At 37.7% G+C, this 12,775-nt stretch overlaps 1 protein-coding gene across 3 annotated transcripts in view; it reads right to left on the bottom strand.

Annotated features, from left to right (window-relative positions):
- PHC3 (polyhomeotic homolog 3) overlaps positions 1–12,775 on the bottom strand; it is a 79,746-nt gene that overhangs the window by 59,012 nt on the left and 7,959 nt on the right. For all 3 annotated transcript variants that reach the window (XM_007464735.1, XM_007464734.1, XM_007464733.1), the window contains exon 4: positions 12,005–12,082. In XM_007464735.1, coding sequence (XP_007464797.1) covers positions 12,005–12,082 — 78 coding nt within the window. The remainder of the gene's footprint in view (positions 1–12,004; positions 12,083–12,775) is intronic.

The following is a 12,775-nucleotide window of genomic DNA, read 5'->3' as shown; positions in this document are numbered from 1 at the left end:
CTGAAGGGGAAAGCAGGCTGAAGGTGACAACACTTTTTTACTTTACCTGTACTATGGGAATATTTTATAAGAATGCAGTAAAACTGCTCATGACCAGACAAATATGCAGGCTACAGTTTTATTTTAAACTGCTATTAAGCTTTGAAATAGGTTTCTAACAATCCTTGAAAACAATAATGAGTTTTAAAACTTAAAATACCTCCTAATATTAATAATAGAGAATAAGTACCTTGGTTTTAAGCAAGTAATTTTCCCCCAGATAAATTCATAATGAATCCATTTGATATGTAGTTGATCTGATTTAGACATTTTTAGAGAAAACTGATCATTTATAAGGCTCTTGATCTAAAAACAATCTCATTGACCTAATATACTAATATTCCTAATATTCCTAAGAGTATACTTTTAGGAAATTTTTTTAAAGAGAATTACTAGATATAAAGATACATAACACTCAATGCAGGTTTACTTATAATAGCAAAAAAAGGGAAAAATTAAAACTGCCAGCAAGAGGAAAATAGGTTTTTTTAAAAAGGTAGAATATTATGGAGCCATTAAAAATCATGTTTATAAAACAATAAATACTGAAGATAATGGTCTGAGCACACCCATTTGTTTCTCCCTCCTACTAAAACCCACTGAAACAGCAGTTAATACAATAACAAAAATGACTGGGGGATAAAAAAGCAATTATACTCCAATAAAGATGTTTAAAAAACAAAAAACAAGACTGGGGGAAACAAACATACAAATTTAGACTGTGGGACATTCCGTAAGATAAGTGAGTGACCTGAGCTCTTTAAAAAAAAAGCGGGGGGGAGATCTTTTTTTTTTTTTTTTTTTTTTTGTGGTACACGGGCCTCTCACTGCTGTGGCCTCTCCCGTTGCAGAGCACAGGCTCCGGATGCGCAGGCTCAGCGGCCATGGCTCACAGGCCCAGCCGCTCCACGGCATGTGGGATCCTCCCGGACCGGGTCACGAACCCGTGTCCCCTGCATTGGCAGGCGGACTCTCAACCACTGCGCCACCAGGGAAGCCCAGATCTTTTTATATTAAAGGAAAATAGGACATCCACATGCATGTGTGACCCTTAATTAAATCCTGGGAAAAGGTATTTTGGAGACTACTGAGGGAATTCAAATATGGGACACATAGGTCAGAAAAACCATGTAAATAGAGAGGAACTTAACAATTGTTATAGATAGCTACATGAAGGGTACACAAGGGTCAATGCTTACTCTTTCCATTTTTCTGTGGGCTTAAATGTTTTTTCCAAAAAAACTTGGGGGATTAAAAGAACATTAAACAAAAAGAAAACACACATACAGCAAAGAGAGAGAGATAAGGGTACCATCTGCATTTCTGTAAGACCTTAAGATGAGATCATACTGAAGGAGAAAACAGAGAGAAGGAAGCTCTCTGTAGTCCAGAATACAGGAAGAAAAAGACCAGAGTGGATTTAGTTAGACTCAGAATTTAGAGGTATGAAAGCAGAAGTAAGAAGTGGGGCTAAAAATTGAAGGATTATCTACAGGTCTGTCTAGAAAACAGTCTCACTAGTCACAGCCCCACCCCTCTCCCACACAGAAGGGGTATGGAGACCTAGAAAGAAAGGACACTTCTCTTTAAAAGTCTAAAAACTGCCACGGAAAAGCTAGCCTTCTAGAGTGGGTACTGGTACCTTGAAGTAAAACCCTCCTTATTCCGAAATTGCTGGCTCACCAGCCTAATGGCCAGCTTCTAACCTGTACACCTTCAATTCTAAACCTGCCAAAGATATATCCTTACCACTGTCATCACCACTGCTTTTCCCACATGCAAACACAGAAATCTTAATCGGCCTTTCCACTAAGGAAAGAGGTCTGCTAGGGAAGAACCTATCTTCAAAGCAGTGGAAGAAACCCATGTTGATTAATGTATATAATCATTTACTTTTAAATATAAGCAGAAAACCAAGCATTTTAAGGGAAAACTTCTTTTTCTTATAAGAGAAAAACGAGCAGCATGAAAAAAAAGACAAAGATAATTTCTAAGGAACATACATTATTTAGGAAACAGAAAAAAAAAGAGTTTTAAAATCTGATAAGTATCACAACAGAGATCTAAAATATTTCAGCCATAACAGAGAAATAGGATTCCAAGGGAAAAGAATAAGAAAATTCTCTTAGAAATTGGACATACAAAGGCTGAACTAAAATTTTCTTTTAAATGTAAAACAAAAGGGTTAAAAAAAAAAGGGTAAGGAAATATGTCACAACAGAATAAAAAGATAAAGACAGAAAACGAATAAAAAGCTAAAAGAAGTAAAGGATCAATCCAGAAAGACCAATATCTAACTAATGAGCTCCAGAAAAAGAGAACAGAGAAAAATAGAAGGAAATAAATTTATGTTAAAACTTTTTTAGTTTCATACACATGAACACTAAGTTTCACACTAAGAGAGTCCAAAAAGTGTCTGAACTCAATGACATCTAGAGAGTCTCATGAAACTCCAGAAAAGCTAAAGAAAACAGGCAAACCCAAAAGACTGAAGAGAAAAAGTACCAATTAGTGATAATAAGACAAAATCAGGCTTTTCTTTGGTAATACTAAAATTTTGAAAACGATGGTTTCAAGTTTCCTAAGAAAAATCATTTTCAATATAGAATTTACATACAAATAATCATTAAAAAGATATGGGGAGGGAATTTTTAGGCCTACAAAGATTCCAAATTTATTTTCCATGTACCCTTTACAACCAAGTTATTAGAAGATAACTCCAGTAAAACAAAACTCCTATCACAGTGTCCTTTGACTATTTACATATCTGTAGACTATATCCACTGTACTCTAAGACGTTTGTTCACTTTGGATTCTTGACACCTAACACCACACCTGGCACGAAGTAGGCATTCAATAAGGAAATATTGGCAGAGATTATCCTCAGGAGTGTGGGAGACTAGCAAAGAATCCCATTCAGGAATGAATCCCTGAAACTAAGCTCTGCTATTTCAGGAACATGAGCTCAGGATGAGTCCTCTTCTCTACAAACTCCACGTATTTTTTAAAGCTCAGCTTAAGTCCCGTACAAAAAGCCTTCTTCAACTACTCCAATCCCCAAAGATCTCTTTTCTGTTAACTCCCATGCAATTTACCACTTGATTATATACTGTTATGTTGGTTACTGTTTGATATGTCTAGGCACAGTTCTTCAAATGTCTATTACTGTCTCTGAGGGAAGGGACTTTGACTCGTGCACCCCCAGGGCAACTAGCACAATGTGGGACAATAGGTAAACCTGACTAACTGGCTGCCTGCTCATAACTAACAAAAGAATCTCATCACTGAGGTCAGGACTTAGACTCTCTTCTATAATGCAATTTCAGGCAATCAGAATATATCCTAAAATGACTCTTTGCACTGAAGATAAACCACTTGCCGTACCAAGATAACCAATATGTAAAATTAATACGATGTATTACATATTCTAGTTGATGATTATAATTAAACTTCATCTTTCAACACCTACTATGTGATAGGTTAAGTCCCTGACAGAATCTTAGATTAACATCTAAACCACTGGTTCTCAAATTTTTTTTTTTTTAAATGGAACCCTTTCTTCACACACCATCTTATTCAGAACTCCCAGATTCAAACAGATCACAGAACTGTTCTGTCTAAAGTTTAAGGTAAGGGGGCTTCCCTGGTGGCGCAGTGGTTAAGAATCCACCTGCCAATGCAGGGGACACGGGTTCCATCCCTGGTCCAGGAGGATGCCACATGCTGTGGAGCAGCTAAGCCCATGCACCACAACTACTGAAGCCCCCGCGCCTAGAGCCCATGCTCCACAACAAGAGAAACCACCGCAATGAGAAGCCCGAGCACCGCAACTAAGAGAAGCCCCCACTCGCCGCAACTAAAGAAAGCCCAAGCGCAGCAATGAAGACCCAATGCAGCCAATAATAAAAAAATTTTTTTTTTTTTTTTTTGCAGTACGGGGGCCTTTCATTGTTGTGGCCTCTCCTGTTGCGGAGCACAGGCTCCGGATGCGCAGGCCCAGCGGCCATGGCTCACGGGTCCAGCCGCTCCACGGCATGTGGGATCTTCCCGGACCGGGGCACGAACCCGTGGCCCCTGCATCGGCAGGCGGACTCCCAACCACTGCACCACCAGGGAAGCCCAATAATAAAAATTTTTTAAATAAATAAAGTTTAAGGTAAGGCTCAGAGCCCTATCTGTCTTAGTCTGCTCTAGCTGCCATAACAAGGTGCCACAGACTGGGTAGCTCAAACAACAGAAATTTATTTCCCACAGTTCTAGAAGCTAGGAAGTCCAGGACCAAGGTGCCAGCCAATTCAGTTTCTGGTGCAAGCTCTCTGCTGGCTTGCAGATGGCCACCTTCTTACCTCTCAGCAGACAGAGATAGATCTCTGGTGTCTCTCCTCTGATAAAGCCACCAGGTCTACTGGATCAGAGCTCCACACTTAGGACCTCTTTTAACCTTAACCACCTCCTTAAAGGCCCTGTTTCTAATATAGTCATATGCAAGTTTAAGGCTTCAACATACGAATTTGGGAGGGATGCAATTTAGTGCATAGCACCATCTACTGAACCTTCTCCTTGATCTAGACCCAGGGACACATGGATGAAAAGACTAAAACCCATCTAATTAGACAACTTAATTTTACATAAAAGAAAACAGGGGTGTAAGGAGGTTAAATGACTTGCCCTAAGTCACACCACCAGTCAGTCACAGAATTAAGACCAGAAGCCAGGTCCCTTATGTCCTCCTTTCTACCAAACTTTCTCTCATAATATTCTACAATTGGTAGTAAAGTCACCATGTACTCTTCTGACTTGAATTGTCAATGAGATGCACAAGACATCACTAATCACCAGACCTGCCACATGAACACCAAACTCATATATCCAACGTCTACTCAACATCTATAGGTGGGTGTCTAACATATATCATGTTGAAAACCAAACTCCTGATTTTCTTCTCCAACACCTGCTTTAGCAGATTCTTCCAGGTGTTCAGGCCAAAATACTACAGCTATCGGTGACTCTACCTTTCCTCACATCTTTTATTCAATCCCTCAGCACATACTGTTAGGTCTATTTTCAAAACATCCAAATTTCTTTTTTTGGCCACACCATGAGGCATGTGGGAATCTTAGTTTCCCAACCAGCGATCGAACCCATGCCCCCTGCACTGGAAGCGCAGAGTCTTAACCACTGGACCGCCAGGGAAGTCCCAAAACATCCAAATTTCTCTAATAAAATATTGGAGGAAAAAAATTCAGAATCTGGCTAACCACTTTTTACCACATCTACTGTCACCATCAGGGTCCAAGCCCCCAATATCTCTCTCTTGGATTATTACAGGAACCACTTAACTGGTCTCCCTGCTTCTATCACTGCCCCCTAGAACTTACTCTCAACATTGTAGCTAAGTTAAAGCCTGTGTGAGATCATGTCACATCCCTACTAAAACAGCTTTCCAGTAGCTTCCCAACTCATGCAGAGTAAAACCCAAGGGTTTAATAATCTCCTCGTGATTACATTACAATTACCTCTCTAAAGGCATCTCTAAACATACTCCCACTCTCTCATTCCACTCCAGCCACACTACCCTTCTTTCTGTTCCTTAAGCATGTTTGCCTCCCTCACCCTCCTTCAAATGCCATTTTTATTAGCAATGCTTTCCCTTATCACCCTAATTAAAAGAGCAAATTCCCTCATCCCATTCCCCTTCCTTGCTTTATTTTTCTCTATAGAACTTACCACCATCTGACGTATTATATACTAGTTTACCTGTTATCTATCTATCCCTAGCTACATAAAGACAAGAGGTTTTATCTGCTGTGTTGCTGTATTCCCAGCACCTAGAACGGTGTTTAAATGCTCAATAAATATTTCTTGAATAAATGAGTGAATGTATGAATGAATAAAGTCATAAAACTAACTGGGCTTCAAAAGCTCATCTTGGGACTTTCCTGGTGGTCCAGTGTTTAAGACTCTGCACTCCCAAGCAGCGGGAACGGGTTCAACCCCTGGTGGGGGAACTAAGTTCCCGCATGCCGTCCCCCCCCCCCAAAAAAAAGAAAGAAAGAAAGCTCATTTTGTCTGACACCAGAGCCAGAAAGCTATCAAAAATAAGGTTTTTCCTTCTTGACAGAATAGTACAGTGAATTAAAGTCAAAACATCTGGGATTAATGTAGATTCTAGGGCCAAAAAACAGCAAAGAAAGGGAAAGGGAATGAGATACAAACAGCCCTTGAGTCATTTATAGACCTATGACTGCAATTTCTAGCCACATAATCCTTTCCAGCTGAAAATGCCCAAAGACTTAGAAAAGAAAGACAGAATGATCGCTTACATTAAAACAAACAAATAAAATTAACCATAGGCCTATCTATTTACATTTATGTATAGAAATGTACAGTAATAAGATAGGAAAGCTTCACATAAAACTTTGTCAGGGCAAAAGGGACTACTGAAATGGGATGTCACTTTTACTCTATATTGTCTGTACTGTCAGTATCTTAGACAACAAGAGTATATTCATGTTTTATTTAGACAAAATGAAGCTCTTCAACCTACTTCCTCAAAGATAACCACTGATTAAATTTGTGTATTATAGATTTTCTTCCTACATAACCAGACAGATATATAGATATAAATTTTAAAAAATAAATTAAATGATAGGAATTCTGTTTCCAGGAAAGTGGAATAGACATGCTTTTCCCTACTCCTCCCCCTAAGTATAACTAAAAATCCCGAATGTTACATATAAAATAAATGTAAGAGGATCCTAAAAGGTGGAGAAAAGCAGACTCCAGGACCCAGTAAATGATGTGCTTGCAAGCTCCCTGGGTTTCCTTTTTAAATCTCATATAACCCAAACATAAAGGTGAACAAGTCAGTAACCCAGAAACAGCAGTGGGTACAGACCAAAAAACAACAAAAAAAAACTCCAATGGGCTGCTCTTTCTAGCCAAGGATCAGAAAAGGGACAGCCTAGCAACACAGAAAACGTTTACGCAATAATTGCTCTACTCCAGCCAAACGCCACAGAAAACACTATGGCCCCATCCACATCCACATTAGCAAAGACATAGGCTTCTACCCTCGCCACAAATCCTTCCAACAGGTTAGTGTCAGAGAAGGCCAGGTACAGAGCCAAGACTTTCATACCAGCCAAGCAGTAAAAGATCACGAACAACAAACCACCCCATCCCTGTAGTATCAGGGGAGACCACGTGGGGAGCAGCAATGCAGCATTCCTATCCCTCCTAGCCAGAGATACCTCAGTAGAGGCCTAGTGAGCCAGAATTCATGCTCACTTAGCAATTACAAGGAGCATCCCTCAGGTATCAATGGAAACCAAATGGGGAACCTGGACTTCTACCCCCAAATGGCAGTAAGGATGTGGCAAACGCTCTCTTTCAGAAGCCAACCAAGACAGAAAATTTAAATAAGATTCACAATCTCATAATATAATACTCAATATGTCCAGGTTTCAATCAAAAATCACTCATTGTACCAAGAACCAGAAAGACCTCAAGCTGAATGAAAAAGACAATCAATAAACAGATGCCAACACCAAGATGAAAGAAGTATTTTAATTATCTGACAAAGATTTTAAAGCAGTAGTCATAAAAATGCTTTGAACAAGCAATTATGAGCCCACGTGAAACAAATGAAAACATATAAACTCTCAGCAAAAGAAACAGAAGATACAAAGAAAAAGCAAATGGCAATTTTACAACTGAAAAATAGAATAACCTATTAAATAAGTTAAATGAGATGATATATTCTTGCTTTTTTCACCTAATAACTAATGAAAACCTAAGTCTCTTTATATACACACACATTTTTAAGCAGCTATAGTATTCCACTGTATGAATTAACTATCTTTTAACTAATCCTCAATTACTGAACATTTGTATTGTTTATAATTTTCCACCATTACAAACCATGCATATTTGCATAATTATCTATGTCATAATTATCTCTCATATTTAGTCAATGACATCACTAAAAATTAGACTGCTATGTGAAAAGGCACGCATAGTTTAAATTTTCATACACACTGCCAAATAACCCTCCAGAAAAGTTGTACCATTATATATTCCCACCAATAGTGTATGAGTGTACCATACGTGCCAACAACTGTTACTGTCTCAATGTTTTCCCGTTTTCTAATTTGACAAGTGAAAATAGAAGATTATTGCTGTTTTTACATACATTTCTTTATTACTAATATGGTTAATATATTTTCATGTGTTTAAAAGCCAAACGTAGTCTTTCTTTTGAAAATTACCAATGCAAGTCTTTTGTGTATTCTCATTGTTTATCTTACTAATATAACAGAGCCCTTGGTATTTTACAAATATAAGCTGGGTGACATATATGGTGCAAATACATTTTCAACCATTTTGCTGGTTTTTAACTTTGTTGATCTTTTTTTTTCATAAGAGTTTTTAACTGGCTTAGATTTCATTTTAGCAAATCAAATTTTTTTCTTAACATCTTTATTGGGGTATAATTGCTTTACAATGGTGTGTTAGTTTCTGCTTTATAACAAAGTGAATCAGTTATACATATACATATATTCCCATATCTCTTCCCTCTTGCATCTCCCTCCCTCCCACCCTCCCTATCCCACCGCTCCATATATGTTCCCATATCTCTTCCCTCTTTGTCTCCCTCCCTCCCACCCTCCCTATCCCACCCCTCCAGACAGCCACAAAGAACCGAGCCGGTTTCCCTGTGCCATGCGGCTGCTTCCCACTGGCTATCTACCTTACGTTTGTTAGTATATATTAGTGTATATATGTCCATGCCTCTCTCTCGCCCTGTCACAGCTCACCCTTCCCCCTCCCCAAAGTCCGTTCTCCCATAGGTCTGTCTTTATTCCTGTCTTACCCCTAGGTTCTTCATGACATTTTTTTTCTTAAATGCCATATACATGCGTTAGCATACGGTATTTGTCTTTCTCTTTCTGACTTACTTCACTCTGTATGACAGACTCTAGGTCTATCCACCTCATTACAAATAGCTCAATTTCGTTTCTTCTTATGGCTGAGTAATATTCCATTGTATATATGTGCCACATCTTCTTTATCCATTCATCTGATGATGGGCACTTAGGTTGTTTCCATCTCCGGGCTATTGTAAATAGAGCTGCAATGAACATTTTGGTACATGACTCTTTTTGAATTTTGGTATTCTCAGGGTATATGCCCAGTAGTGGGATTGCTGGGTCATATGGTAGTTCTATTTGTAGTTTTTTAAGGAACCTCCATACTGTTCTCCATAGTGGCTGAACCAATTCACATTCCCACCAACAGTGTAAGAGGGTTCCCTTTTCTCCACACCCTGTCCAGCATTTATTGTTTCTAGATTTTTTGATGATGGCCATTCTGACTGGTGTGAGATGATATCTCAAATCAAATTTAAAGACTAAATCTTAGTCCCACTAAATTGAAGTACAAAGGCATCAACCTAAAGACTCGGTCCCAACTAGTTTTAGAGACAATCAATCACACACACACACACACACACACACACACACACAAACCAAAAACAAAAAACACCACCACTCTCACTACTGGTAAGAGTCTAGAACTAGCCTTTCTGTTCTCATGACAGTAAAGAAGAGGATGCTGGCACCACTAATTACCTATACATTCAATTAACAATGGTCTCCTCCACATACACAGTTTCCCCAGGTGTATGACTGGACTTCTTACTTCATTTTTTAAAATACAATATTCCATTTCCCCATTGGCATTCCATTCCTACTCTGAACCCCAACCTATCTGGCTGATGACTTGACAAGCTACCTTGTAGCCCTCTTATCTACTGGAGGCTGGACCCTTCCCTCATGTCATTCACTGTTATCGGAAACCTATTTCAAAATAACCAAAACTCTGAAAACCAGCAGACTGCCACCTGATGGCTCATTATTACCACTACCTAGAGATTTCTGCTACCATGCTCTGCCCCTCTTTTGGAGACTGACCTAAATTTACTAAGCTACCTTGAGTATCATAATTTGGATTGCAAGTCCACTCACTTGATCTACTTACTGCTCAGCTGGGATAGAAAACAGAACAAATGCTATGTATTATTCCCTTGTTTTTTCTAGACATCTATTCTCCCTACTTCTTTTCCCCCACCAGCCAGTCACAGGTTCTGGCATTCTTCATCATACAAGGCTACCTGGTTTATGACAAGTAGCACTAGCAATTTCATAAAAAATAAGCACAATCACTGAAACTGTGATTGTAAAAGTCACATACATAAAATCATCATGAAACAAAAATGGTTTAAAAGGATACCTTTTAATAATGTGAAGGGAAAAAAATTCAGACCACATATCCCTATACATATACACCCTAATGCCATTCCAGTACTTCACAGAATAAAGAATTTATCTATAATTTTTTTAGCCAGTTTACCAGTCCTTTCCATAACTACCAATGTATTAGTTAACGATATTATCTGACATCAATATCCGTAACTATAGCATTAATGCTTAGGGCTAAATTACATTACTTAAATTTTTCATTTTCTTCAGTCTAACATTTTCAAGTCGTTAAGTAATTTCTTTCTTAACTAATTTTATTCACATTCCAGGATACTTCCATGCTAAAATGTAATTTTTTAATTAAAAATATCAGCTCAATAGCCCAAAAATAACTGTATGCTCATCATACATGTACTTAGTAAAGATCACAACCTTAGCTAAAGAAATACAGCACAAGTTCATCTTCAATTCCTCAGCAATCTATAAACTATACTCCATTGGATTCAATTTTACAAAGCTTCAAAGTGTTACCATCCTGGATCAGGAAAAAACAGCTAAAGAGGATGTTATTAGGTTAACTCAATGGTTCTCAACAAGGGGCAATTTGGCCCCTCAGGAAACATCTGGCAGTGCCTGCAGACATTTTTGGCTGTCACACTGGGGAAAAGAGGAGGGCATAGCCTACTGGTATCTAAGCTAGACATGCTGCTTAATGTCCTATAACGCACAGGATAGCCCCCTACAAGAATTATCTGGTCCATAATGTCTATAGTGATGAGGCTGAGAAATACGGGACAACTGATGAAATCTGTATATGAACGGCACTGTATCAATGCTAAATTTCCTGAATTCGATCCACTTCATGTGGCTTCATAAAAGAATGACTTTGTTCCTAGGGAGTACATCAAAGTTATTTAGGAGTAAAGGAACATGCCTCAACTTACCCACAAATGGTTCAGAAAAAGGTAACTGTATATATGTAGATAGAAAGAATGCATGATAAAGCTATGAGCCAAAATGCTAACAACTGGTGAATCTGAGTAAAGGGTATACAGAAATTTATTTTATTATTCTTGCAATTTGAAATTATATCAAAATAAAAATTTAAACAAGTATTACCACACCTGCAAATTTCTTTTAACTGGGATACTCTGCACAATTTCCCAGTATATATGTGCAATATAACAAATCACCTTTCTTTTACTCCTTTCTCAAAATAAATAACACTATCTTGAATGGATACTTGTAAATTTGACCCACATAACTCAAGTAAGCATAAACTGAAAAGTAAAATTTCTAAAACGTGAATTGCACAGAAAGAGCTAGAAACATTTAGATGTCTACCAAGGACATGACATTCTTTAGTATATCACAGTAAAAGTATGACTTAATTCCCTGAATTATATATTTCATGCTTTCAATGCACACTGAAAACTGCAATCATTCAGAATCACAGAAGATGTGAACACAGTCAGTGGGAAAACATACATAAGAAATAATACAAAAACTTTTTTAAGACTCAGATTTTCAGAAGTTTGACATTAGTTCCAAATTCTTGAAATGTATCATTCTTGTTTCTAGACACTTGTTATTTCAATAATATTCAACAGATAAACAATAACAGTTTTGTAAATATTAACAGTTCACTTCTGGAAAGCAATAATTTAAAATTTTAAAACCAGGAAAAAATTTCGGGCACTTACAGATGTCTGGGACATACTTGACTGCTGTGTGACACTTCCTGTGGGGGATGTAGGTGGTCTTCCACTGGACAAACTTGCCTAAAATAATAAAATCTTTATAATATGTCTATAAAAGCCTGAAGTTAAAAACTTTCTGGTACCAGGATACCATAAAACCACAATAAAAGTCAAAACCAAAAAAAAGTCAAAACATCTATTTTACAGTTATTTTACAGTCAACATGGATTAAGCTTTAGCCAAACAGATTAAGAAAAAAAGAAAACACTGAACAGTGAAAACAGAAGACCCAAAGGCTAATCTTATTTTAATAGCCGCAGTCATTGTCAGTTTTACTCTACAGGTCTCAGTCTTCTTTGAAGTGAAATCACTACTCCAATGTTATGAAAAAGAAACTGGAGCTATATCAAGTACCAGTGGGTTTCGGTTTCCTTACTCGTATCATGTACATGACGTTATTTAAAATTACACTTCCGAGAAGAAGTAACAGCTGGGGATGTGTTTATAACAAAAATAAACCTTTTTTCAGGTTCAGTCAACTGAGATTATCCTTCAGTGAGGACATTTAAGATTAAATCTCACATACAGTTTAATTTAAATAAACAGTGCAATAATAATGAAGATCTTTTTAAAAACATAAGCATTTAATCATAAAATCATCCTGTTAGCAGTAGGAATCATATGAGTGGATTTTAGAAAAATGTACATACATATTTTTATACAGAACATTCCTGGAGGGATCAATATTAAACTTTTAGTGGCCACATCGGAAGA

The sequence above is a fragment of the Lipotes vexillifer genome, unplaced genomic scaffold, assembly GCF_000442215.2.
Source record: "Lipotes vexillifer unplaced genomic scaffold, Lipotes_vexillifer_v1.1 scaffold37, whole genome shotgun sequence".
NCBI lineage: Eukaryota > Metazoa > Chordata > Mammalia > Artiodactyla > Lipotidae > Lipotes > Lipotes vexillifer.
Note: the sequence above shows the minus strand (reverse complement) of the source record. Positions and strands in the feature narration are given on the sequence as shown.